Source organism: Ailuropoda melanoleuca, chromosome 16, assembly GCF_002007445.2.
Source record: "Ailuropoda melanoleuca isolate Jingjing chromosome 16, ASM200744v2, whole genome shotgun sequence".
Lineage (NCBI taxonomy): Eukaryota > Metazoa > Chordata > Mammalia > Carnivora > Ursidae > Ailuropoda > Ailuropoda melanoleuca.
This window is the reverse complement of record NC_048233.1, coordinates 88,927,918-88,955,502: the sequence shown is the minus strand read 5'-3', so window position 1 is coordinate 88,955,502 and position 27,585 is coordinate 88,927,918. Positions and strand designations below refer to the sequence as shown.

The window sequence follows — 27,585 nt, the reverse complement described above, 5'->3', positions numbered from 1 at the left end:
CGCCCTGCTGAGCCAGCCGTTAGTCGCCCACCCCCGGGGGGGGGAGCGGCGGCTGCAGGAGACGCTGCAGCGTGTTTACTCATCAGAATCCGCCGGCCCGACCGCGCGGCCTTTGTGCGGGGTGTCAGCAGGCTCGCCAGTTTGAGCCTGTCTTTCTCCTACTTAAATACCTCCAAATGCACCCACACACCAGAGATTAGCCGATAGCCATCTGCACGGGGAGAAATTTCTCGGCTGGCTGCCGTAGCTCCACTGACCCGAGCACCGACGCCATGACCCGCTGAGCCAGCAGCCCCGGCAGGTTCCGCCCGGGCGCTGACCGGGCAGCGCGACGGCACACAGGACGCCTGGCCTCGCTGTTTGGAAACATTTATTACTGAAGTCTCAGAGCCGGTGACGGCGTGGGCCTCCGTGGACGGAGTCCTGGGCTCGGGGCCAGAGCACCGCCATAAACGTGATCACAACACGGGGCACTGTCACTAAGGATGTGGACACTGACGCTTCGTTTCAAGCTCCGTCCCCCACTGTCTCACTGGAAGCTGCCGGTCTGCACCATCTGCAAATACTCCTTGTAGAGCTTCTCCTGGGCTTCAAAGAGTTTCCTCAGCTTCTTGGCTCGCCCTTTGCTCAACTCTTTGCCTTCCGTGTCATGTGTGGGCAGACCCTGAGAGCAGGGAGAGCGCAGGGTCAGCAGGGCGCACCCGACCCTCCCCAGAGCCCACGGGCTCAGCCCTGGGACGCGGCCGGGAGCAGACTCACCACACGCTCGGCTTTAGTGCGCCCGCGCGGCCGCTGAGAAGCCAGCGACTGGTCTTGGGGCGCCCTCCCACCTGGGGTTGAGGCCACCATTCCCCTTAGGGCCAACGTGGCCCAGTTCTGATAGGACTGGCGCAAAGGAAAGCAGCAAATACGTATCAGAACTGGTAAGGGAGGCTCTGGAGGCAAAGCACCTGTCAACGCCGAACAAGGTCTGCGGACAATGCTCACGTCCCCCCACCGCACCTCTGGCCAGCCTGCGAGGGAGACCTCATCTCAGTTCAGCCAGGCCACGGCTCAGCTCGGCCACTGCGACGGACGAAGGCCGCCTCGGGCACTTGGGGCGCCTCCCGCAAACTGCACCCCAAACAGAAAAGCTGCTCGCACAAGGTTGGAAGTTCCCGTCACCCCCAATTTAGTGGTCTAATAAGGTTCTGAAAAGAATAAAAAGAGATTCTTACATTTTCATCAAACTTCGAATACTTGTCGCTTTCCGACAAGAACATCTCACTGGGCGGAATCTTCATCTTGGCCAGCTTCGCTGCCTGGAACACAGGTCCTTGGTCACCGCAGTCCAGCCTGCACAGGGCAGGTGTGACCGTCCACCACCCCCAGCCCAGCCCCGGGACTGAGAGGGCGACAGAAGATGGGGAGGGTGACGCCAAGGCAGAGCAAGTCAAAGGAGGAACAACTCAACATGGAGCGTGACCGGGTCCTCCTGGCCTCCCTGCACTCGGGGCGCTGTGTGGGGGTGTGTGGGGAGACCGGGAGGGCACTGCTGGTGGGTGCAGGCGCAGCGGGGACCTGGCCGAGCCCCAGGGAGGCAGAGCAGGACCCGGGGTCAGAGTGTCCACTTCCGCCCAAAGAGAACCCGAGCCCCACACAGACGGCTCTTGTGCCGTTACCTCTTGTCCCTGTTTCTTCCTGGCGGCCTCCTCTTTCTTCCTCCTCTTCTCTTCTTCAACCTGGGGGAGCAGTGGGAGCCCCATGAGCCCCATCTGCCCCGGGGCCTCCGGCGGCAGGAGGCGAAGCAAAGCAAGGCCCACTGGCCCCTCATCGCCTTCGCCTGGACCCTGACCCAGCCTCCCCATGGGGGGCGGGGAGCCCTCCTCATTAGGACTCTCGCTCACTCCCTGAGGGGACTCTCAGCAGCCTCTGTGGGCGCCGGGCCCCACCTCGGACATGCGGGAGCAGCGCACAGCACACGTGACGAGGTCTGGGGCCCGGTGGATACAAAGAAAGGAACAGAGCGGTGAGCCAGGCTGGGGGGGCTGTCGGGTGGGCAGGGACAGCATCACCAGGGCCTAGAGATGGTGGGGGAGGAGGGGAGGGGTCAGCAGGTGCCAGGACACGGGGCCTGGGCCAGGGAAGGAGCCTGGGTTAACTGCGTGGGTGAAGGGCAGTGGGGGGGTTGCTGGAGACAGGCTGGAGGCCAGGAGCCCACCCCCCACCTGCAGTCAGGACAGGGCAGAGGGGGGTGGGCTGGGAGCGGGGTCAGGGAGGGGGAGGTGCAGGCCCTGAGCTATGCCACGACTGACAGGAAGGAGGCACAGCTTTGGGGAGTGGAGTCACGATACCCTCGTGGACATCCTGGGTTTCGGGGCTTCCTGGTCAGCAAAGCTGTCAGGTGGGTGGCTGGGTACAGGCCAGTGTGGGGCCAGAGAGAACCTGGGGGTCCTGAGTAGAGAATCGTGGGACTGGGTGGGGTCAGGGCAGGGACAGTGTAGTGGGCAGTGGAGCGAAGGTCCCCGCGAGCGGGGGCCACAGGCTCGGGACAAGCAGCCATTGGAGCAGAGGAGGCCCAGAGCGGGCAGAGAGGCGGGCTGGCGTGGGCTCGGCGGCTGCTTTCCCGGTGGGGACAGTGTTTGCCTCGGGCGGGGGAGCCCACCGTGCTCGTGCTCGTGCTCGTGCTCGTTCAGGCACTGCTGGCTGGGATGGGCTCTGCTTGGCTGGCAGACAGGAGCCACAGGAAGGTGCGCTGTGGCTTGGCCAGTGTGAGAACCCACAGGCAGGGCTCCCAGCAGGCAGGGCTGCCCCCTGCCGCCCTCATCAGAGCCCCGTCTGCCTTCATGCCCTACACGCACCTGCTTGGGCAGAGCGACCTGGCTGGGGGTGGGGGAGAGTGGCAAGCCAAGGTGTCGGCTTCTTCACCAGCCTATAGTGGGGCGGGGGGACACGGCGCCCCACGTCACCTCTGTGGCCAGGCCACCTGGTGTGCTGCCCAAGGCAAGGAGAGAGCCTGGCACCGGGGACAGGCCACTGAGCTGGGCGAGCAAGTGGGGCAGAAACGGGAGGAGCGGACAGGGCCCCGGCTCCCGGGGACGCCCACCAGCGGCGGGACTACTGTCGACACTGCCTGGGTGTTCGTCTCGTGAACCGTGCTCCCGCGCCCACACGCACCTCCCGCCAGTGCTGCTCACGCGCCCGGTCCCCTGGCAGCTGCCCCATGCTTCCTGGGCAGACGGCGTGTGACTGGCAGGTCCTCCCACAGGACAAAGGACACACCACTTTGTAGAGCAAGCTGGGCCCAAATGCGTCGGCTGCACGGTTTACCGAAAGGGACTGGCTCTCCCTTGAACTTCAGCGCTCGCTTTTTAAAAAGACAGTCCTTCCTCAGAAGGTAGACCTGGTTCTGTTACCGCCCTGCCCCGCAGCCCGCGTCCAGAGAGGTCTCCTGCTGACGCTTCCAGATGCTGGGCCTTCACACTGGAGCGCTCTCAGCGCCAGCCGTCCCTCGTTCCCGTCAACATGCGGCCGTTCCAGAGCCACTCACCTGTCTCTTCTCCTCTCTCTCCCGCAGCAAGGCCTCTCTGTCCCCCAGCTTGACCACGGTCGGCAGCCCTGAAAAGCCAGGTCGGTGAGGTGGGCCCGGCCCCCACCCCACCCTCGTACCCCCTCGCTGCTCACGGGGCTTCCACGTGAACTATAATGTGGCAAGGCCTCGCCGCTCATGACACGGGCCCAGGGATCATAAAATGGGACATGTCACCTGAGTATTTAAAACCTAGTAATTTCCCATGCAGCCGAAACCCCCACGACGGCAACAGACACAGGGTGAGATCGGCCGGCAGTCCTGCAGGCCGTCTGCTGAGTGACAGAACACGAGGCAGGGCGGCCAGTGGCCCAGCAGAAATACGCAGGCAGGCCGCTAGAGGGGACACCCAGATGCCTGTCAGACACGGGAGACGTCCAGGACAGCTGGACCGATAAACCTGCAAGGCCACCTCCCAGGGGCCACAGGGTGCCGCTGCAGGACTCCTCACCATGAATACCCAGTGTCCTCTGACCCTGTCCTGGAACTCTTTCAAAACCAGCCCCCGACGCCAGCGTCCTTCCCACCTCCCTGCCCACCACGCCCAAAGTTCCTGAGCTTGGGCCCCAACGTGGCCAGGAGGACCCACCTTCGTGATCTTCAAACCGTACCCCGAGCTCGGGCAGGATGTCGTCCCGCAGGGCGTCGCTGAGCTGCAGGACCTCAGGGACTGTGGACAAAACGGTGGTTCAGTCTGACTAGACACACAAGGAGCTTCAGGACGCGCCCAACATGCGCCTTCCCGAGTGCTGACGCTGCTGTCTCCGAGGCTGGGGCTCGGCACCGCCTTCGACCCCGCTCGGAGGCAGATACCATCTGAAGATGTGCCCGCACTGCTCCCGGGGATTCAGGAAGTCAGGGCCACCCAAAGCCAGGTGGGCAGCTGCTCCACGGAAACTAGGTTTCTCCTCCCAGAAAAGAGGCTCAGAAACCACCCCAAACCTCCTGGTCAACTGGGAAGGTGTCCAGCCCCCACAGCCCTGGCACGGTGATCCAGACAGGCAGCCGTGTTCCACACTCCAGGACCCAGGGATCCAAGCCCACACGTGCTGAGGTCACCCGGCAATTCTGCAAAGGCTCCCTGTGCTCTCCACGCCCTGGTCAGGCCCACCTGGCTCAGGCAAATGCCCAGCTAGGACGAGAGTGTTGAGGCTCAGTGCCAGCCGTCAGGCACGCACCCCAGCGCTCCCTGCTCCCTCAGCCCCTCCCCCATGAACTGTGCTCCCGCGTGCACATGCATCCCCCGTCCTCCAAACGTCCCGCAGCAAAGCAGCCAGGCCCAGGACCCGCAAGGTTCCAAGCACCCACAGGCGAGAGCCAGAACTGGGTCTGGAGAGTGGGGAGAAGCCCACGGCTGCCAGCATCTCTCACCAAGGCATGAGGCCCAGCCGAGGGATAGGGAAGAGCCCGAGGCCGGGGGGACAGGGGTCCACACTGCACGGCAGCGACGCTGCCTCGAGCACTGGCTCCACTGTGGGCACACGGCTCTCGGCCAGGCCTCGGCCCACCCCCGGTGTGGGTCTGGAATGAGCAGAGGGCCTGGGAAGCCCGGGAGGAGCCACAGAGCCTGGCTGTCCCACGGGCTTTGAAGTGACTTTTCCACGAAAGATGACACACTCCTAGCAGATGGAGTGGGCAGGAATGAAAAGACCACCCATGTGGCCTTCGGGCCTGACGGGACAGTCCCCGGAGGCTCTGCTGTACAGGCCCCGTTCCTCGGGGGTTCAGCACCAGGGGCACCAGGGGCAACACGGCAGGGAGAGGCCGTCTGTTTGCCACTGAGAGTGAAGAGCACATGGGGGCCTCACTCAGCTCTGGGGGAGAGCCTAACCCCGGCGGAGGAAGCTCAGCTGCAGGAAGAACCGGGCGGGGGACGGGTAACGCGGCCCCCGGCCTCTCGCATCTGTGCAATGGGGACATGTGGCCGTCCCCGAGAGCAGCTGCAAGGGGGCCGGAAGGTGCCACGCGAGGGAGCGGCCTGTGCGCGGCTCTGCTCACAGGGTCTGGCGGCACCGGGACAAGGCACTCTGTGCACGGCTGTCTTTCAAAGCCAGGTCTCAGACTGTCTCACCTCCCAGCTCCCAGAAGGCCCCCTGGCCCGCCGGGACCCCCACGGGCCCAGCTGCACCAAACGTGCACACGGGGAAGTCAGCATGGGAGCTGGGCTGTCACAGGGCATGGGGCGGCAATCCGTCTCAGAAACTTTTGATGTCCCAGGACGTCCGGTGACAGGAGTGCTGGCACCCGGCCTCGTCTTACCGTGGACGCACCGCGACCAGCATCAGCCCTTCCCTGGGGACCAGCCTGCACTGTGGGCCCAACCCAAGTGGTTCTGAATGCCCTGGCCGCGCGCCTGTGAGGAACACCTGTGCCAGAAACCCCACGCAGGCTCCCCATTCCTGCCCGAGCCCCCTACGCAGAGCAGGTGTGCGCACACCCTGTCCTCCGCTGTGCCTCGTCCCTCTGTGCAGCACTGGCCAGGCCCGTGGGGCCACTCACCGTGGAACAGATGAATGATGACGGATGGTGACTCGCGTACCTCAGACCTCCACGCCCCCTGCCCGCAAGCACGGCCACCGCCGGGAAGGTTCCCGCTTCCCAGCACTGCTCAAGGAAAAGCCGTCTCTGCCTCCCCAGCACGGCTGATGGGACGACATCCTTTATCCTTGCTCCCTGCACTCGAACTGCCCATAGCGCCCTGCAGGGGGCTGAGCCTGGGGCAGCAGTTGGGGCAAGTTAACCGCGACTGGAAGGAAAGCAAGCCAGGGCCTGCCATCACCAACATCAGCCGACCATCGGCTCCCCGCCAGGTGGCAGGGCCTCTGGGTCCATGCTGTCCTCTGGGTGTGGGCTCCGCAGAACTGAGGACGGTGGCCATCATCGCCACGCCGACACTAGCCCTGTTCACACAGCTCAGAATCCCCCTCCGATTGTCCTTCCAAACCTTCTGATTACTTTGGGGCTCGCTTTCTCCTCCCTGACTCCCGAGTCACGTACTGACCAGGCCAAGTGTGCACAGTAAAAACCCCCCACAACTCACAACGACAGACGAATGACCCCACAAGACACGGGCACAGGCCCAAAGGGACAACTCTCCAGACAAGAGGCACACGTGGCCACGAGGCACAGGGAACAGGGCCACACGCCGCACACCCTCAGGGAAGTGCACGGCAAAGCCCCGAGGAGGTGCCACCGCCCCTCCCCTTCACAGCCCCCCTCCACCCGGGGTGGCGGGAGTGAAAAGTCACTTTCCTACAGCCAGGAAATAATGAGCGCTGGCAAGGGTGCAGACACCCCGACGGAACACAGTCCGGTGGTTCTTGAGAAAATCACCATACAACTGCCCCGTGACCCCCACGGTTCCCCGTATGCGGCAACCCCGAACCCCGAAAGTGCACACACGTTCAGAGCAGCACGATCCCCAACAGCCACGAGGTGGGAACGGGGGGGGGGGGGGGGGGGCTATCCTGCCGCGACAGGGGGCCAGCCACGCACCGTGAAAGCATTCTGGGAAGCGTGAGAAGCCACACGCAGAAGCTGCCGAGCTGTAAGACCTCACGACACGGGGCGTCCACACCGGGCCAATCCACAGGCTCGGAAGGCAGGCCGGTGGGCGCTGGGCCGGGGGCCCAGAGGTCACAGCTGTTCCTCTGGACGGCGGAAGGTTTTGGTGGTTGCAAGACATCGTGAACGTACGAAATGCTGACTGACTTGTTAGCTTTAACAACAACTGGTTCTCGGTTCTGTTGAGTTTCACCTCAACAAACCATTTTTTTAAAAAAGGGAAAAGTGGTCGATGTGTTTGAAGAATTCAGTAAACTATTCTTAAACGTACGCAGGAACGCAGATCTCAACAGCTAAGGCAAAAGTGGTGCACACAGGGGGGCTTGCTTGCGTCCGGGGTGGCGGGGAGAAGGAGGACAAGCGCATGGACACCGCCACGGCCGGGGCCGGGAGGGGATCCGCCTCACCGCCCTCAAGGCCCTCGGCAGCAACGCCCTTTCTAGGTCCGCAGCTCTGCTTACGGAGCTGGGGCCCGGGGACAAGCCTGGACAGAGCTGCGCCGTCTCACGGAGAAGCTGCACCAGGGGCAGGGGCGTGACCGGGGACAGCAGAGGCTACCCCAAGCAGCAGGGCACACGCAGAACTGCTCCCGAGGGTGACACCACAAAGGCACGGCCACCGCCGCCGGCATGGCTCTCAAGGAGAGAAGCAGCTTCATGGCCACCAAGTGCCCAGAAGAGGAAGACGGTCTCCACTGGGTGTGGTCACTGGGGGCGCCCCTGGCCATGTGTGCCAGCCACAAGCACCTCGCAGTGCATGTTCTAGAAAAAGAAGGTTTCCCTGTGGTCACCTGTCCCTCGCAGGCTGAGATGGCCCGGCCCGTGCCCAGCCCTGCCGGCACCATGGCTCACAGAGTCCACAGAGCTCAGGCACCCAGAGGCATGTGGCCACAGAGAGAGCGAATCCGCCAGGGCTGACTACTGCTGGTGGGGCCGGAGACAGGAGCAGACAGCAGACAGGGCACTGAACAGGGAGACCCGTCAGATCACTGAAGGGAGGCTCAGGAGACGAAACAAAAGGCCACGGACAAGCAAATGAGCAAAACGGGATCTCTACACAGAGTGGAATATTACCCAGCCTCAAAGAGGAAGGAAACTCTGACACCTGCCACAATGTGAGCTAGAGACCATCAGTCACACTGACCGAAGAAACCAGTCACAAAAAGACAAATACTGCAGGATTCTACGTGTATGAGGCCCTTAGGGGTCAAATTCATATAGAGAGTGGACGGTGGGCACCGTGGCCCAGGGAGAGATGGGGGTGAGTGTCTCAGGGGGACAGAGAGTGGACGGTGGGCACTGGGAGAGGGATGGGGGTCAGTGTCTCACGGGGACAGAGAATGGACGGTAGGCGCCGGGGGATGGATGGGGGTCGGTGTCTCAGGGGGACAGAGAGTGGTCGGTGGGCGCCGGGGCCAGGGGAGGTGGTGGGGGTCACTGTTTCATGGGACAGAGTCTCCGTTTGGGAAGATGTTAAGTTCTGGAGACGGATGGCGGGGACGGCTACACAACAACGTGAATGTGCTTCGTGCCTCTGAGCTGTGCAACTGCTCGTGATAGGCGATGCGTTTTATACATTACACACGTTTTACCAAAAATGAAACAAATGAGAGGAGGGGGGAGCTCTGGCCACACCCGCATCCCTGCTGTTCTAACTTTTCCCCAAATTCCCAAGCCTCTCCTGGTCAGACGCCCCCGGCGCACACCCTTCCTGGGCAGGGCTGGGCTCTGGCCCACAAGACTGTGGGCATCCGGGGAAACGGTGTTGTACTCCTACGTTAGGCAAGCACCAGGCACCCGGAAAACCTGCTTGAACACATGGCCCCAGGGCCTACCCTGAGCTTCTCCCTCTGTCTTTCTATCTCCGTGGCCAGCCCAGGGTCACAGGCCAGCCAGATGCTCAACGAAGCCTCAGTATCTGCGGCTGCTGCTGTTGGGTGGGGCGTGGTCTTGAGCCCGTAAGGCTTTCCCCATCTGTGGAGCCCGCGGTGCACAGGCCCGGGTCTCTGGCTCATGGAGGGCGCCCTATCTGCAGGGCCCCGTTCTGCGGGTCCCAGGCCATGGGCTCAGGCAGGATGACCTCACTCCACCTGGGCCTCAGGGCAGGAAAGCGCTGCAGGTGAACAAGGCACGTACAGCACAGACACAACTACCACCATCCTGACTCGGCAACGTGGGCTCTTTGTCCTTTCGCCTGAGCAACAAACAAAACAAAGCGGAAAGAAAAAGCAAGCCAAAGAGAAGCAAAACCCAACTGCTTCCCGAGCCAGTGGACGGGCACTTGTTCTCAGGGACTCCACGAGCCCCTGGCCCAGCCTGCGTGCTGTGCACGGCCTCCGACAGCCCTCGTTCACCAGCACCTGCCAGGAAGGATGCTGCGCCACCGGGGGACAGTTGGAAGGAGGAGCCCTGGCCACCCCCTGAGCCTGAGACACCAGTGCCATCAACGTGGCTGGACGAGGCAGCACGGGTCCGGCAGAGTCCATCGGGCTTTCTCAAGTGCTTTAAAACAGTGAGGACACCAGGTGCTAGAGAGAGTGGGCCATGCTTATTCAACGGGTCCAAATGCTCTGGCCCAAAGCCCCCTGCTCCCCACAACAGCACCGTCAGATCCAGGCTCCTCCTGGGGGGCTCATGGGCTCAGGGCTCTCCTGCCCTCTTGCTCTGCCCAACCTGGAAAAGGCCCAGGCCTGCTCTTTCATCTTCAAGGTGCAGCTCCCTCCAGAGGCTCCCTGAGTGCCCCACTGGACCCTCTGCCCGCTCCACCCTTGGGACACCCCACCTGGACCCGCTCTGCAGGGATGGCGGCCAGAGGAACTCCAGATGTGACTTCCCGTCAGAGAGGCCTGGGGCGGAAGCACAGCACATTAGGTGACAGGTGGCTCCCGCGTGACCCTCCCTGGCAATGCTCGAACTCTCGTGCTCAGTTTTCCACTCTGCGAAATGCTTAACTCCGCATGGGGCAGCGAGCGCGTGAGGAGCACGGCAGAGCAGACCCGGCCCGTTCTGCGTTCAGCGTGCTTGCTCATCGGTCACGCAGACAGCGCAGAGTGAGACACGTGCTTCTGCGTGCCGGCACCAGCGCTCTGTCGCACGGCTCATTCAAACTGGTCTGCCGTGACACAGCACTCCCCAGGTCTCCAAGGACACACGACAGGGACCGGCTTCGGGAACATCGGCGACGGCGGCTAGCTGTGCACTGTGAGGTGGCCCCGGGGGAGGCCCCTCGAGTGCAAGGCAGCTGTCCCCCACCACGCCCAAGCAGAATAGTCGGGGCAGCGCCGGCTCCCCCAGCATCCCATGCTCACTTCCAGAAGCGAGGACAGGCACTGGCGGGTCTACGGATGCACCAAAAGTGGAATTGAGCCCCGCGTCGACGGGAGGGCAGGGGACTCAGAGAGGCCTTGTTCTGCCTTTCCACTCCAACAGCACAGGCGAAGAAACCCCGCCTCGCACACACATCCTCAGCCCCCACCCAGCTGCCCTGCCCCGCGGGGGACGCCGGTGTCGAGAGACACGGTGGCTGTCATGACATCAGTCGGGGCAGCTCTGCAGATGTCGTGCCCCAGGACAGGTGCTGCTAACACCTGACGGCAGCCAGGGCGGCCCCACAGAGAAGGGCTGAGGGTGAGAAACCCCAGCAAGGAAGAGCCTCACCTTTTTGCTCTCGGGCGATCTTTCGGACGCCTTCTCTGAACTCAGACAACACCTGCAGGTAGGGCATGACTGTGGACTCCAGCTGCGGAAAGAACAGGTTCGCTCAGAGACAAACCCGGCCTGTGTTTATGGATGGGGCTCAGCACACGGCAAGGCAGGACAGGGAGTGCTGCTGCCGTGGCCGCTGCCCCAGAGCTGGGACACGCTGCACCCCCAACACTTGGTCCACGCCGGGTATGCGGGTCCCCGCATGGACAATATGGGCCACAGACAGGAGGACAGCTTCCCTCCGGCCCAGCCGGATGAGTTCTGCCAGCCGCTCTGTTCAACTGCTCACAGGCACGGCTTTGCCTCCGCTCAGACACTATTAAAAAAACCCCATCTTTACAGTTAAACTGTTCAACATGGGTGTCTGTCGGGTGGGCTATGTTCTGGGAGGCTGATACTGTCCCTCCTGGGCTGGGAGCAGAGGCCAGCACCACGGAGCCGGGCCGTGCCTGCGTCTGACCTGTGGCCACACACACGCTTGTGCAAGAGGAACCGGTCTCCAAGAACTGTCACCACCCCCACACATGGTCACATCTACGTTACGGTTAACTACCTGCAGTAACCGGGACGGAAAGCCTAATAGAAAGGACAACCAAAGGCAACAGAATCCAAACTGGAGAAACTGTGATTTTATAAAACCTTTTCCTTTACGTCTTTCCTATTTTTCCAGTAGGCTTATTTTAAGCCAAGTCTCTCCCTGCCTCTTAATTAAGTCCCTTGATAACTCAGTCACCAAAGTAATACTCAGCACGCACAGAAGCCGGCTAGGCTGACTCAGCCCCGGCGTGACCTGGCCTCTCGCGGCCCAATCCTGCACCCAGGCTGGGGTGGCGCGGTCATGCACGGGGACCGGGCATCAGGGTTTTCGCTCTTTACCTCCACCAGGCACGGAGATGGCTGTGGCGCGCCTGGGGACGGAGGCCTGAGCCGGCCTGCTGTAGGGTCTGTCTGGAGGAGGTGACCCCAGAGGTCCCGCGGACCCCACTAGCGTGCACTGAGTACCACTCAGTATTAGGTTCGTCTGCCCTCTCCTGAAGCAATTCAGATTTGGAAGTTGACACAGAAACGTCAAATGCTGTGAAGTGCGGGTCCTGCCCTTTGACCGCGTCACCTCGCGGCTGTTTATGCCCAGGCGCTGCCGTCAAAGGGCCCACTGAGGTCACGTGGAAAGGCCCGCACAGAAGCACCGCAGGAAAAGCACTGCTTCTAAGCTCGAGAGCAGACGGTCTTTAATGTAGGGAGTGTTTTCTCTTTTTCTAAGAAACTAAATGCTGAGTGTCACTTGTACAAGACAACAGAACAGCTGTGCGGGTTTCCTAAGAAGCACCGAGGAAGGTTCATGCCTTTAGACCAACCAGCTTTTCGGACAACGGAGCCTCCGGGGATGTGGGCCTGGAGCTCGGGCAGGGCTTTGTAACACAAGCAGGTTTCTCTTCAGAAGCCAGCTCCTGGGGAGACGGCTATACGCTCCCCCTGCAGGAGAGGGCTCGTCACTCTGGCCACCGTCCGGAAACAGAACTCTAAAAAGACTGCCTTTTCACTCTGTCCTTGCTTCTTGTTTTCCTTTAAATCAGTTAAATCTAAACACCTCCGTGTGCATTCTCATCAGATCGTTAAAGACCAAGCCTGAGGAGTGTCGGAGACGAGCCTGAATGAGATGGGCCACGACGGAGGGTCCCCGTGCAGCAGAAACCAACGGAACCAGGGCGACGCGGGCCATAGCCGAGGAACTTTCTCCCCACCAGACGCACGGCCCGGCATGCTACCTGAATCCTCACGTGCAAGGACGTGAGCGCACGGAATCCATTACCATGTGGCTGCAGCTCAAAGCTGGTCCCAGAGAGCCTGACGCCCTGGGACCGAGCTCTCGGACAGCACGCAGCGGCACAAGCGCCCCCAACGGTGGGTCAGGGAGCAAGGCTGAGCCTGCACACATGGGAGGGACAGCTGATGGTTCAATTCCCCAGCCAGGTCCAGGCGAGCCCCGGGGCTCAGTCTGGAAGGTCCAGAGCAGGTGGGATCTAACGTGGGCATCCAAATGTCCACAGGGTTGGCCCAGGAGGAGGACGAGGAAGGGAAGGGAGCAGGCGTGGAAGGCAGGAGGGTGCTCCATGACATGGGCACCATTTCCCAGGGGCAGGGCGACCCCCAAGGAGGGAGGAGGGGTGAGGAGGGGTGCTCTACTCACATCAAGTCTGGTTCCAGGTCCTCTCACTGGAAATCCCAGGGAGCTTTCCTCCTCGATGGCCCCGAAGATCTACGAAGAGAAACAGACGTGCGGGATGAGTGTGTCAAGAGGTCCCGAGAGGTGGCCCACGGTGACCGGACGCCAGGCCCCGTCAGCACGGAGGTGCGCAGAGCGTGCGGTGCCGCACGAGCCGGGCTTGGCCTACGGCCGTTCCTTCTGCTTCTCCGCGGCGGGGTGGCGAGAGCGCCCGCAGCAAGGACAGCCGGCACGTGTGCACACTAACACTCTGGAGTGCAGCGGGAGCTAAGAACGGGAGCAGGTCTCAGCCTTGTAACCTATTTTTGCCGTGCCACCCGAGGCCTCCGCGGTCACGGCCGAGGCCCGCTGCCCATGTGCACGTGGCGTGGAGGGCGCCACAGGGGACCGCAGCTGAGGGCCACCTACCTTCAGCATGTGGGTGAGGTACAGAGCGATGCTTTCCAGCAGAGCCCGGTTGGGCCTCCTCCTGGCAGCTTTCCGGGCCGCCATGTACAGGTTGCACCGACTGACCAGAGCCCTCATTTCTTCCAAGACCGTGCGCGTGTCGACGTTGTCACACAGGGCTTCGTGAACCGCTGCCTTCTTGTCATAAAAGCTGAACGGGAGGAATGGGAGCGTCAGCCAGTAACAGAGCACACGCAAGCCCAAGCGGTCCGGCGGCCGGAACGTGGTCCGTGTGGGCACAGCACACTCTGGGTGTGGGTTTGCACAGACGGGAGCCACGGCGTCACGGCCTCCTCCCTGCCGGAGGGTCTGCCACGAGAACACGGGCGTGCTCGCAGACCCCAGGGAGAAGTCTCCTACCTCTCGTTCAGTTCCAATTCTTCATCTTCCCACTTTTCAAACCGACCGGTTATGTCAACGGGGGCTCGAAGGATGTCTTTCACATTTAGGAAAAACTCCTAAGGTCAGAAAATTTGGATTAATAGCATTTAGAAGACTTTCCCGCCCGAGCACCATCTGAGAGACGCTATCGTGGTGATGCGCGTCTCCTTCATATAAACCACAGCGCTGACACCGCACCAGCGGCCGCAGAGAGTGGAAGTTCCCCTTCTAGACACGAACGTGTTCCGGGTTTGATCTGGGACACGGTCCAGCCGACAGGTGCGCGGGAAACGCGCCCCCCGGAGAGGAGAGGGGCGTGGGCGCCCGACTCTTGCAGGTCACGGGGGCGTCAGCAAGGAGCTGCAGCGCCCACTGCCCCCGAGCGTAGAGCTGCTGCACCCGTGCCCCGTTCCCCATCAGCAGACACGGAGCGGGAATGACCCCGCCGCAGCAGAGGGTGTGGGGGTGCTTACGTTCATGAACTTCTCGTACTGCAGGGCCGACTCCATGGTGTTGCTCGAGTAATCCAGCGTGTCCTTCCAGGAGTGCATGAGGAAGGCCAGCCGCAGCTGCCGCGCTGGAGCAGGAGACAGCACCCGGTCACCTCAGCCTCCCGAGCAGCCGCCGCCACCCCCACCGCGCCTCCACGGAGAGGGATGCTTGGGTCTTTGGGGGGTGCTCAGGCTTACCTGAGTGCTTCTTCAGGGCGTCTTTAATGGTGATGAAGTTTTTGAGTGACTTGGACATCTTGCAGCCGGCGATGGTCAGGTGGCCCGTGTGCAGGAAGTAACGGACCCAGCAGTCGTTCTCAAAGTAGGCCTGCTCGGGAAGGGGCGAGAGGGCGAGGTCGGGGCGCCACGAGGCACCTCTGCGGGCGGGGCGCTCTGCGGGCACCTTGTTCACCCGGTGACGCAGAAAAGGGGGTTGCCGCCTCGAGCTGGGTCCACTGGGGCTCAGAGGGATGGCCCTGGACCAGTGAGCCGAGAGGCAACGGCCGNAGAAAAGGGGGTTGCCGCCTCGAGCTGGGTCCACTGGGGCTCAGAGGGATGGCCCTGGACCAGTGAGCCGAGTCCAATTGGGCCAGGTCCAATCCAGGCCTGTCTGCTGCCAGTGCTCAGGCTGTTCGTGAGGGAAATCAGACCGAACGATGAGGGTTCAAATCCCACCAGCGAGACCCTGGTGTGGGCATCAGGCTGTGTTCAGCGCCTCGCTGACAGTGCCCTGGCTGCTTGCGCCATGATGGGGGGAACTCATGAGCCCCCGCCAGAAGACACAGCAACCCAGCGACCCCAGCCTCTGCCTACCTCCGACTGGGCCAGCTCGTTGTCATGGTGGGGGAATCGGAGGTCGAAGCCCCCTCCATGAATGTCCATCGAGGCTCCCAGAAGAGTGCCCGCCATGGCAGAGCATTCGATGTGCCATCCTGGACGCCCCTAGAGATGCAAACAAGCCCGTAACCGACCGGCCTACGCTCAGTCCAGGCCTTCAACTGCCCCGTGTTCATGACCCTCAAAACCTCTGGGCCTTATGGGAACAGACGTTATGTTCCAACGTGAACAACTCAGGGGAGCCCCTGCTGTCAAGGTCCCAGCACGCGCTCCAGGCCGAGGCGGGGCTGAGGCTCACATCACCCCCAGAACCGCCCAGCCCTGGACCAGAGGCAGGTGCCAAGACTCCCTCCCCCCGGCTCTGGGCCATCGGCACCGTTGTCACAGGGAACGTTAGAGGGTGGACTCGCCTCCAGCAGCGGGGACCACGAGGACACGGGGGCTCAGAGGCAGTCCGTCCACCCGCACCCTGGCTGCACACGGGCAGAGTCCCGGAAGGGAAGTCACGTGCCCAAAGGCCCACGAGGCTCTTTGGCGTCTGGGTTCCCAGGACAGGGCAGGGTGCCGCGGCAGCGAGGGTGCGCCCACCAGTGCAGCCCCGCGCCTTCCCAGGAGCACACCTTTCCCCACGGGCATGGCCAGGACGGCTCGCCTGGCTTGGAGGCTTTCCACAGGGCAAAGTCGTTGGGGGACCGCTTCTCACTCAGGCGGTCTGCCGAGATGCTCAGGTCACCTGTGGACACAAGGAAGCAGGTCACCCAGTGCTGCCTGGCGGACAGAACCATGTCACTGCAAGGCCGCCTCTGGGGGCTACTGGCCAACACTTCGAATTTCCACTTATTTCCTTGGTCAGCCCGCGGCTTCACTAGGACCGGGTGTCAGTGCTGCCCCAGGACATTGTGTATGAAACCACGTATGAACTCCGACTCCCCGGGCCCGAACCACACCTGCCGGTTCCCCGGACGGCCCTCTCCCCCACACCCCCTGCAGCCATGGCCCGGGTTGGGGTAAGCCACGGCGCTCGGGGCTGAGGGGTGAGGCCACAGGATGGTGGCAGCTCTCGCCGGTGGGGTCTCATGCCAACAGGCTGCACGGCTCCCAGTGTCTGAGGACCAGTGGATCCTGCTGGGTGTGGCCCTGTGGCCCTGGATGCAGCAAATCAGGACATTCCTGCTCCTCCTGGGCAAGTTGGGTTCCCGGACGAGGTCCCCCCGGAAAGCAAACACGGCCAGTCGGGGCTGGGCCGGCCTGTGTTGGGTGGGCGCGATGGGAAAGGAGGGCATGATCACCGATCACGGTAGGAGACTCTCTGGACCACACGCAGGACCTGTGGAGCGCATTAGCGGCCGTGAAAACGAACACCAGCAGTCAGTCCCCTTCACGCAGCGACCGGGTGAGTGGGGGGCAGCGCCAAGGCCTTCAGTGGCATCCCTGGTGCGTGGCCTCAATGCTGCCTTTCCCTGCGTGCTGTTGCCCTCTCGTGGACAACTCCAGAACAGGAACGACAGACTCCGCCTAGTGTCCAGGGTTGCAAATGCAGCCCGACCTCAAGGACGGTCACCTTTCAAGCGCGGAGTCAGGCAACCGCGAAGCCGCCCTGGCAGCAGTCAGAGGGAGAACATGCTGAGGACGTTTTTCCAACAGACCTCACGGCTACAACACGGGTGCACCAAGTAGGATACATGGAAAATATGAGAAAGAACCAGGAAAAAAATGCCACGATCATAAACGAAGGGATGCTTGCTGTTAGCCGTCCCGGGTACTAACCAGACCTACCCAAGCAGCAGGACACACTCCACCCGTGCCCCTGCCGACCTCTCGTGAGCAGGTCACCACGTCGCACCAATGACGCAGACACNGCTGTTAGCCGTCCCGGGTACTAACCAGACCTACCCAAGCAGCAGGACACACTCCACCCGTGCCCCTGCCGATCTCTCGTGAGCAGGTCACCACGTCGCACCAATGACGCAGACATAGTTTCATGTGGTGCCATGACATCCTCTAGCCACGCTATGTGTGGCAGATAATTTCCACTATTGTGAATACAGCTACTCATGAATATATACAATTTTGTTTTGAGAAATTCCGCGACAGAGCCAAGAGGACCCTCTTCCACACACGGCCCGTCTGCCACTCTTTGACACACGTCACTTTGGTGGTACCTGCTATTTGCTCTAGATTCTTTCAGTAAGAGTGAGTCACACAATCCCTTCTGCTCCCCTGGTGTCATTTCTCATCTCCCTCCGTAGAGGCGACCCCCGTGACCCCACATGCGTCAGGAGCCCCAAGACGGCTCCAGGCCCCCGTCTCTACTAGAGTCCCCACACTCCAGCGTCCCTGCAGTGAGGGCCTCGTGCTGGGGGTCACGCCGCCCTGGAAACGGGACTGTCCCCAAAGGCGGGCATGTCCCTCTTCGTCCCTTTGTACTTGCTGTTGGATTCTACTATTCTCGTCCCAGGAATGCAAAGCAATTCTAAAATCTGTCTGGAAGAAAAAAGGTCCAAGAACAAGCGATATTTAAGAAGAACTCCAGGGGGGCCCGGCTGGCTTAGTCAGAAGAGCAACACTCGATCTCAGATCGTGAGTTCGAGCCCCACACTGGTTGGAGAGATCACCTAAACTTAAAACAAAAAAGAACAAAAACAAGAACCCAGCTGCGGCCAGACGGCGAGGTTTACCGTACAGCTGTGCGTGCGCTCCTGTCTCTGAAGCTCTCCTTCCCCCGACTGGAGGGGTGCTCCCCATGGCCCCCCCGCCGGCCGCCCTGAGTCCGCGCTCCCTGTGTTGCGCAGCCCGCTCTCCCTGCACCATCTCTAGTCACGTGTGGTTTTGTCTGGACATACCTGTGAATTGTCGGAAGCTCATGCATCAGTCCTGCCACACGATTTTCCATTTCATTCATCTTTGCAAAGAACCAGCGGCTGACTTCTTCCGTCATTTCCGTTCTTCTCTGTCTCCGATCTTTATCTCCTGCTCTCCCCACTGCACCTTCACGAGCTTTCTGGCAGCTCGCCCCACCCATCTTACATCTTCGTTCTTTAACTACTAATTTAAACCACAGGCTGCCCTAAGCGGCAGGTTGTGCCGCGCCGCAGTGTCCCCCGTGGTGTCACTCAACAGTGATGGTCAACGGGTGTGTCCCCTATCTGTGTCCCTTTAGTGCTGGTACCCGGCTCAGTGTGTCATCTGGCTCAGTGTGTCATGGGCAGACGACGCAGGCTGTGTGACAAGCAATTGCTGGGGAACCACGGAGACCTCCTCCGCGGCCAGTGCGGGTCCTGCATGAGCATAAGGGAGGGGCCCTGCCCGAATTCGTGGGGTCGAGTCCCGATCTGCTACACAGAGCCCCGCTCCCTGCGTACCCCAGTCCTTGTGGGTCTTGTGACATTCAGCCTGGTTATGCCACCAGCTTGTGGGCCGTGCATGGCGCCTCCCCCCACAGACGCGGGTGTGTCTGCCTCCCAGGGCTGGCCGTGCTGCCGCCCACACGAGCCCCCGACTGCCCTCAGAGGAGACGCCTCCTTTACTCTGACAAACACCTTTAGCCTCCGTTGCCCCGGGGTCTGGTACTAACGCTACTGAACCACCTTAGTCTAGCACTTCTCCACGCCTCTGCGTGGTCTTGTGTGAGGTTCTTAACTCGCTTAACAACAGAGCCCCAGAGATGAAAGTACTTGATCAAAAAGTACAAACATTTTTAAGGCCAAATTGCCTTCTAGAAACACTGGAGGGTAAACAGCACATGCCCCGGCCACGTGAGACCCACGCCTGCACCCCAAGACTGCGGCTTCTGTGGTCTATCCCAGAGTCCCTGAAAGTCTAAGGGTGGAGAGAACATGAAAGACGAACCTAATTTGGCCTGGTCCAGAGAAAGTCTCTTGTCCACGTTAAATACAGGTGACCCTTCTTGAACAACGCCGGGCAGGGGCTGGCGGGGCTGACCCCTCCCCAACTGAAACCACGAACAGCCCACTGCTGGCCTGAGCCCCACGGACGGCGGGAGCAGTGCACGGAACATACTGCACACACGACACATATCACACACTGTTGTAACCAGAACATGAGCTAAAGAAGAGGTCACGGAGAAAACGAGAAGGAACCCATGTGCAGTACTGAGCTGCACTCGTCGAGAACGATCTGCACACAGTTCACACCTGTATCGTTCAAGGGTCAGCTGTAGCTGTACCCGGATCACGATGAGCACAGGGCTGCTGGGACATGTACGCCGCTCGCTGGCACAAGAGAACAGCTGTATGAGGTGCTGCCTGGGTAATAAGAGTGTGACACCCCCTGCTCACACCTAGAACTGGGACGTTCACATAGGACGTGACGGTGTGACCCCCTACCCGCGCTCACAGCCAGAACCAGGGCGTTCACACAGGACCTGACGGTGTGAACCCCCACCCCGCGGTCATGCCCAGAACTGGGACATTGACACAGAACCCTACAGTGTGACAACCGCCCCCCCCACGCTCACACCCAGAACTGGGATGTTCATACAGGACCTGACGGTGTGACACCCCTCTGCACTCACATCTAGAACTGAGATGTTCACACAGGACCTGACGGTGTGACATCANTGAGATGTTCACACAGGACCTGACGGTGTAACATCACCCCCCCCAGCTCACACCCAGAACCGGGACGTTCACACAGGACCCTACAGTGTGACACCACCCCCATGGCTCACACCCAGAACTGGGACGTTCACACAGGACCCTACGGTGTGACAACCCCCCCCGCACTCACACCCAGAACTGGGATGCTCACACAGTTCCTGCCTGGCTTGTCCCGGGGCACCTTCCAAAGTAACCGTGCAGAGTTGAGCCCGTGGCAGACAGCGAGCGCCGCCACAAGTGCTCTGTAAGAACAGGTGCCTGCTCCCCCGCTCACGGCGCCCGTTCTGGAACTTGTAAGGAGCACATCTTGGGACTCCACTTCCTCTGGTGGGGGTACTGAAACTCTGCCTTCAATCGAAATGGCCCTGGGGTTTTCATTTCCCCAAAGCGGGAGCTCGGCTGCCAAGGGGGCTGCCTGCCGACCTTGTGTGGGCGGCTTTCGTGCCCTCGTTCAGCAGGTCACAACAGGCATATTGCTAACACACCGGCACCGGGGGTCCGACGCACTGGCACATAGAACGTCCCACCCTAACCCGCAGGTGCTCTCGGCGCAACAAACAGCAGCCCTGTGGACCTGGGTCCAAGGTCTGCTGTACTTTCAAGATCCTGTTGGATACACTCGCTTTTTTGCTTCTCTAAAATCCCAAGGGAACAAGGCAGGGCTCCCAGGCGCCCAGGGGCACGGCTGGGGAAGGGGGAGAGGCCGTGTTGCCCAGGCTGGAAGCACCCCCCACCCCCACCATCACCCGGCTTAGTTTACCTTCCCCTTCCTGGAGAGCTTTCTGGTCCCCAACAGCCTCGGGCACCAGCTTCCCATAGGAGTGTCTCTCGCTGGAAGCAAACTTCGCCGTATCAAAGTACACGGACCCATTTGAGGCGTAGCTGAAAAGTAAGAACGAGGTTGTGGGAAAGGGGGACAGATCCAAAGACAGAACAAAGCCCCTCACAGGAGGACGACCCAAAGAGCCAAGGGCTACACGGGCCATCTGCTTTGCCCTCCGTGTCCAGGGCTGGCTCGGCCACTTAGCGGCCCCATGACGTGGAGAGTCACAACCACGGCCTCTATGCAGGCTGAGCAGGGCTGACAAGGACACTTCACACCACAGAGGCCAACTCCTTGCTCGCCGGGCAGCGACCCTCTGCAGACCCTCTGCCTCATGTCCTGTGCCTCTGTAGCTCCTGCCAGGGTCCTCACCTCGGTGATGGCGCGGTCCCACAAGGCCCTCTGGCTACATTCTGCCCACCTGCCCAGCCAAGGCTCTCTGCTCCCCAGAACACTCCCTTTTATTACAGCCCGGAACGATCGNGATCAGCCTTCTCCCAGCCTGGCCTTGCCCATGGCACTCAGCTTGGCACACAACCTCATGTTGCCCTGAGTGATCGTGTTGAGTGGGATAGAGAGAGGAGGCGCCATCACTTCTGGAGAACCCGTGCTGCTCCGGGCCCACGCCAGGAGTGCCACACTCCGCGCCTTGTTCAATGGACATTCGTCTGCCCCACAAGGCGGGAAGCAATCTCTGAGAGCCGGGGCGCCGCGAACAGGAGCCGTGCACGGTTTACGCCACATTTCTGTTTATGCCTCCATTTCTTGGTGATTTCTCACCGTGCTCACTCTGGACACGTGTCCCTTTGTGCTAGGACCAGAGACCAGGGCTGCGGCGGAGCGTGTGGAATCACAGCCAGTGAAGGGCCCCGAGGGAACACACTTGCCCCGGGGGGTGACTTGAGGACACGTGCTCTCACCGCCCACACGGCGAGGCCGACACCTCCAGACACCTGGCAGGTCCACACTCACCAGGCGAGGCCCCGTGCTCACGGTCTGAGCTGTGGGCACCCCGGTGGACGGCAGGCGGGTGCCCCCCACAGCACCCGCGTCGTGGCCACAGCCCGAGGCCCACCTGGCGGGGCTGGCCCCAGGCCCCTGGCTGCACCAGCAAGTCTGCTTGGGGCTCTGGGGGCAGGTTGGGCGCAGCCAGCACCACCCTCTTGCTCTTCCTTGCTGCCTTGAACAAAGAGATGACACCTGCACGGCTGAACACCTGTTCGATGGTGGCCAACACCAAGGAAAGCCTGAGAGCTCGCTTACACAACCCTGAAGCTGAGGGCCCAGTGGCACGGAGCAAAGAGGCCTGCTGGGAGGTCAGCGTGCAAAGGCATGCTGCTACGGGCAGGTCACGGGCTCGACCGTGTCCTCCCCAGATCCATCCGTACGGTCCTAGCCGCCAGCACCTCCCAACGAGTGTACTTGGAGACAGGGTCTTCCGAGAACTAAAGCAAGGTCATCAGGGTGAGACCTAGCCCAGCGTGACTCGTATGCAGCTGTCTGCATAGGAGGAGGACATGGGGACACAAAAGCAGCCCACGCAGCCCACGTGCAGAGTGACACATGTGAGAAGTCCGCGGGACGGCCACCGTCTGCAAGCCAAGGGGAGGGGCCAGGACAGAGCCTTCCCTCCAGGCCCTCAGAGGAACCCGCCCCGCGGGCATGCTGGCAGCCACAGATACGTGCCATGTGGAGCTGTGAGCAAATCCGTTTCTGCTGCTTCAGCCGCCCGGCGTGTGGACTTGCTGACAGCAGCGCCAGGCGCCCACACTCCCAGTGGGTTCCCTGCTCCACATCGCCTCTCAGAGACAGAGAGCTGCCTTCCTTGGCAAACCTTCCCCTGAATGGTGCCCCGGCCTGAGAAGGGCCCTCAGCTCACCCGTAGCCATTGTCCACGATCTTCTGGACAAAGTTCACGATCTCCGGCACATACTCGCTAACTCGGGTTAAGACGTCTGGAGGGAGAACCTGTGGATGGCCAGAGAAGGTCCCAGTTCTTCCGTCTGAAACGCTGGCCTCAGACGAGCGCGCCCCAGGACAGCAGCAGAAGCAGCAGTGCTAAGGGCTGGCCGAGAAGCCCGCGTGCCCTCAGCTCGCATTTTAATCCGTGCTCAGCGTGTGATTAGGAGGACGGCCTGGCCGGCGTGAGGCCGTTCGGGCGCCGGGGCGCAGAGAGCAAGCACGGGCTTGGTGGCCGCACTTACGTTCAGGGCCTCCATGTCTCTGTGGAATTCCTCTTCCCAGAACTTGGGCAGCTGGGAGAAGATAGAATTGTCGGTGACCTCACTGCCGAGGGCGCAGTCCAGCCAGTCAGAGAGCAAGTCCTTCGCTTCCGCCAACAATGCCTGAGGAGAAGGAAAGCAAACGTCCACACGCGTGTTCGCGTTTTAACGGGACCATCCTCGTGCCGTCGGTCTGCGTTAATCGCAGCCTCGAACTCAAGGTGTGCGATGCAGAGCCCTGCTCCCCAAGAGGCTGCCGTCCCCGCGAGACCACGACGCGCCTGTGAGAGGCTCAGCACCGACACGAACACCAGACCGTGGACGGGAGGCTGGCAGGCACGTTCAGAGAGCTCGCTGCTGCCGGCGTGAGGCAGGGCGTCCACAGCCAGGACGCTGGAGATGCGTCAGGCAACGGGCGGAGCGCCCTCCCAGAGGGAGGTGTCAAGGCCATGGCTCCCCGACAGTCAGGGGCCATCCGGCAACGATGCCAGCCCCATGTCACGCACCACAACAGTGCAGTGCTGGTACGGACCTGTCCTGTCACCGCAGCACCTGTGTCACCTAGGAGGAATGTCCACCTGTGATATGATGTGTCACGGCCGCGGCCTGAGCCTTGCAGGCTGGGGGTACCCTGAGGTCCGGCTCTGGAGGAACCGGGGTTTCCAGCACGTGCACTGGAGTAGTGGCAGGAACGTGAGGACAGGCAGGCAATCTGTGGCCCACCCGTGGGGGCGAGAGGTCAAAGAAGGAGTAGAGGGAGAAAGTGCAGGGAAAGTGGATGTGGAAGACACAGTGAGGACACGCGCGTGGGTGCATTTGTACGCACGACGCTGACAGGGAAGGGGCAGCTAGGGCGCTGCCGCCAAGAGCCCCCAGGCAGAACAGCCCTGCTAACTGCTGCTGGGCTGGTGAGCGGCACAGAGGACCCGCCAGGATGCTCGGTCCAGAGGCGCGACACCCTGAAGACTGAGTCCCACACACGGCACGCGGGCCACCCCTGNAGAGAGAGGAGGCGCCATCACTTCTGGAGAACCCGTGCTGCTCCGGGCCCACGCCAGGAGTGCCACACTCCGCGCCTTGTTCAATGGACATTCGTCTGCCCCACAAGGCGGGAAGCAATCTCTGAGAGCCGGGGCGCCGCGAACAGGAGCCGTGCACGGTTTACGCCACATTTCTGTTTATGCCTCCATTTCTTGGTGATTTCTCACCGTGCTCACTCTGGACACGTGTCCCTTTGTGCTAGGACCAGAGACCAGGGCTGCGGCGGAGCGTGTGGAATCACAGCCAGTGAAGGGCCCCGAGGGAACACACTTGCCCCGGGGGGTGACTTGAGGACACGTGCTCTCACCGCCCACACGGCGAGGCCGACACCTCCAGACACCTGGCAGGTCCACACTCACCGGGCAAGGCCCCGTGCTCACGGTCTGAGCTGTGGGCACCCCGGTGGACGGCAGGCGGGTGCCCCCCACAGCACCCGCGTCGTGGCCACAGCCCGAGGCCCACCTGGCGGGGCTGGCCCCAGGCCCCTGGCTGCACCAGCAAGTCTGCTTGGGGCTCTGGGGGCAGGTTGGGCGCAGCCAGCACCACCCTCTTGCTCTTCCTTGCTGCCTTGAACAAAGAGATGACACCTGCACGGCTGAACACCTGTTCGATGGTGGCCAACACCAAGGAAAGCCTGAGAGCTCGCTTACACAACCCTGAAACTGAGGGCCCAGTGGCACGGAGCAAAGAGGCCTGCTGGGAGGTCAGCGTGCAAAGGCATGCTGCTACGGGCAGGTCACGGGCTCGACCGTGTCCTCCCCAGATCCATCCGTACGGTCCTAGCCGCCAGCACCTCCCAACGGGAGTGTACTTGGAGACAGGGTCTTCCGAGAACTAAAGCAAGGTCATCAGGGTGAGACCTAGCCCAGCGTGACTCGTATGCAGCTGTCTGCATAGGAGGAGGACATGGGGACACAAAAGCAGCCCACGCAGCCCACGTGCAGAGTGACACATGTGAGAAGTCCGCGGGACGGCCACCGTCTGCAAGCCAAGGGGAGGGGCCAGGACAGAGCCTTCCCTCCAGGCCCTCAGAGGAACCCGCCCCGCGGGCATGCTGGCAGCCACAGATACGTGCCATGTGGAGCTGTGAGCAAATCCGTTTCTGCTGCTTCAGCCGCCCGGCGTGTGGACTTGCTGACAGCAGCGCCAGGCGCCCACACTCCCAGTGGGTTCCCTGCTCCACATCGCCTCTCAGAGACAGAGAGCTGCCTTCCTTGGCAAACCTTCCCCTGAATGGTGCCCCGGCCTGAGAAGGGCCCTCAGCTCACCCGTAGCCCATTGTCCACGATCTTCTGGACAAAGTTCACGATCTCCGGCACATACTCGCTAACTCGGGTTAAGACGTCTGGAGGGAGAACCTGTGGATGGCCAGAGAAGGTCCCAGTTCTTCCGTCTGAAACGCTGGCCTCAGACGAGCGCGCCCCAGGACAGCAGCAGAAGCAGCAGTGCTAAGGGCTGGCCGAGAAGCCCGCGTGCCCTCAGCTCGCATTTTAATCCGTGCTCAGCGTGTGATTAGGAGGACGGCCTGGCCGGCGTGAGGCCGTTCGGGCGCCGGGGCGCAGAAAGCAAGCACGGGCTTGGTGGCCGCACTTACGTTCAGGGCCTCCATGTCTCTGTGGAATTCCTCTTCCCAGAACTTGGGCAGCTGGGAGAAGATAGAATTGTCGGTGACCTCACTGCCGAGGGCGCAGTCCAGCCAGTCAGAGAGCAAGTCCTTCGCTTCCGCCAACAATGCCTGAGGAGAAGGAAAGCAAACGTCCACACGCGTGTTCGCGTTTTAACGGGACCATCCTCGTGCCGTCGGTCTGCGTTAATCGCAGCCTCGAACTCAAGGTGTGCGATGCAGAGCCCTGCTCCCCAAGAGGCTGCCGTCCCCGCGAGACCACGACGCGCCTGTGAGAGGCTCAGCACCGACACGAACACCAGACCGTGGACGGGAGGCTGGCAGGCACGTTCAGAGAGCTCGCTGCTGCCGGCGTGAGGCAGGGCGTCCACAGCCAGGACGCTGGAGATGCGTCAGGCAACGGGCGGAGCGCCCTCCCAGAGGGAGGTGTCAAGGCCATGGCTCCCCGACAGTCAGGGGCCATCCGGCAACGATGCCAGCCCCATGTCACGCACCACAACAGTGCAGTGCTGGTACGGACCTGTCCTGTCACCGCAGCACCTGTGTCACCTAGGAGGAATGTCCACCTGTGATATGATGTGTCACGGCCGCGGCCTGAGCCTTGCAGGCTGGGGGTACCCTGAGGTCCGGCTCTGGAGGAACCGGGGTTTCCAGCACGTGCACTGGAGTAGTGGCAGGAACGTGAGGACAGGCAGGCAATCTGTGGCCCACCCGTGGGGGCGAGAGGTCAAAGAAGGAGTAGAGGGAGAAAGTGCAGGGAAAGTGGATGTGGAAGACACAGTGAGGACACGCGCGTGGGTGCATTTGTACGCACGACGCTGACAGGGAAGGGGCAGCTAGGGCGCTGCCGCCAAGAGCCCCCAGGCAGAACAGCCCTGCTAACTGCTGCTGGGCTGGTGAGCGGCACAGAGGACCCGCCAGGATGCTCGGTCCAGAGGCGCGACACCCTGAAGACTGAGTCCCACACACGGCACGCGGGCCACCCCTGAGCCTGGCCACCGCACGCCCGTCTGCTCAGTACCTCACGTCCGGCTACCGAGAATAAACAACAAGGCGAAGGATAATCTGAAGGCGCAGAGCAGCGGCAGAGCCAGACGCGGCAGGGATCCCGCGGCTCTCAGCCCAGGGGTCTGAAACAACCAGGATGAGCCCGCTTGGGGCCCCACTGCATCAGGCCGACCGCGGGCAAGAACGGACAGGCAAGGTGAACAGACAGAAGTCCTAAGAAAACAGGAAAGAGATGCCAGAGATCGACGACACTGGGACGGAAATGAAGAACGTCTTCGATGGGGGTCATCCATAGAGTGGACGCAGCCAAGGGAAGAATCTCGGAGCCTGAGGTCAGCTGAAGAAAAACCTTCCAAACAGCAAAGCAGATGGCCTGCCTTCTCAGAGACCCAATGAGACCCAGCAGAATGGCCCGCATTCAGAGACCGAAAGAAACCCAGCAGAATGGCCAAGGACCATGACACAAGCACAAAAGAATGACAGGTGCTCGTGGGGACAATAGAGGGACAGGAAGGAGGAAGGGCAGAGAAGCATATGAACCCCACTGAATAAGAGCCCCCCCGCTCCCAGCAGACCCTGAACCGGAGACACAGGAAGCTCAGGGAACCTCAGGCAGGACAGGACACCCAGACATTCCACAGGGAAGCTGCAGAAAATCCCAAAAGGAGTCCGAGGACAAACACCTTGCCCGTAGGGGAACAAGATTAGAACTGTACAAGATTAGATCCGTCCTCACGAAGCTTGTCAGCAACAGACGTGGGGGATGCTTCAGTGTCGAGAGGAAACACTCGCCACCCTAGAACTCTGGACCCTGCGAGCTTATCCTTCAAAAGCAAAGGGAAACAAAGGCTCTCAGGCAAACAAAAATCGACGAAACTTGTTGCCAGTAGACCTGCTTTGCAAGGAATGTGAAAAGAAGTCCTTTAGAGAGAACAAAAACAACAGAGGTCAGCAACTTGGGTCTGCACAGTGAGGGAGAGCACTGGAAAGAAGACGCAAAGGTAAAATGAAAACTTTTGTTTTTCCTTTTTT

The 27,585-nt window shown here is 61.5% G+C and overlaps 1 protein-coding gene across 1 annotated transcript in view; it reads right to left on the bottom strand.

The window, feature by feature from the left end:
• Nucleotides 1-352: 352 nt before the first annotated feature.
• The window catches only part of CARS1 (cysteinyl-tRNA synthetase 1), a 50,770-nt gene continuing 23,537 nt past the window's right edge, over nucleotides 353-27,585 (bottom strand). The window contains exons 8-23 of the mRNA XM_034646235.1: nucleotides 25,516-25,656; nucleotides 22,538-22,626; nucleotides 20,596-20,717; nucleotides 15,837-15,949; nucleotides 15,193-15,321; nucleotides 14,578-14,707; nucleotides 14,362-14,465; nucleotides 13,868-13,965; nucleotides 13,469-13,658; nucleotides 13,025-13,093; nucleotides 10,789-10,870; nucleotides 4,158-4,238; nucleotides 3,530-3,597; nucleotides 1,662-1,721; nucleotides 1,218-1,301; nucleotides 353-664 (exon numbers count right to left, since the gene is read on the bottom strand). Of these exons, the coding sequence (XP_034502126.1) occupies nucleotides 530-664; nucleotides 1,218-1,301; nucleotides 1,662-1,721; nucleotides 3,530-3,597; nucleotides 4,158-4,238; nucleotides 10,789-10,870; nucleotides 13,025-13,093; nucleotides 13,469-13,658; nucleotides 13,868-13,965; nucleotides 14,362-14,465; nucleotides 14,578-14,707; nucleotides 15,193-15,321; nucleotides 15,837-15,949; nucleotides 20,596-20,717; nucleotides 22,538-22,626; nucleotides 25,516-25,656 (1,695 nt within the window). The 3' untranslated portion in view covers nucleotides 353-529. The remainder of the gene's footprint in view (nucleotides 665-1,217; nucleotides 1,302-1,661; nucleotides 1,722-3,529; nucleotides 3,598-4,157; nucleotides 4,239-10,788; nucleotides 10,871-13,024; nucleotides 13,094-13,468; nucleotides 13,659-13,867; nucleotides 13,966-14,361; nucleotides 14,466-14,577; nucleotides 14,708-15,192; nucleotides 15,322-15,836; nucleotides 15,950-20,595; nucleotides 20,718-22,537; nucleotides 22,627-25,515; nucleotides 25,657-27,585) is intronic.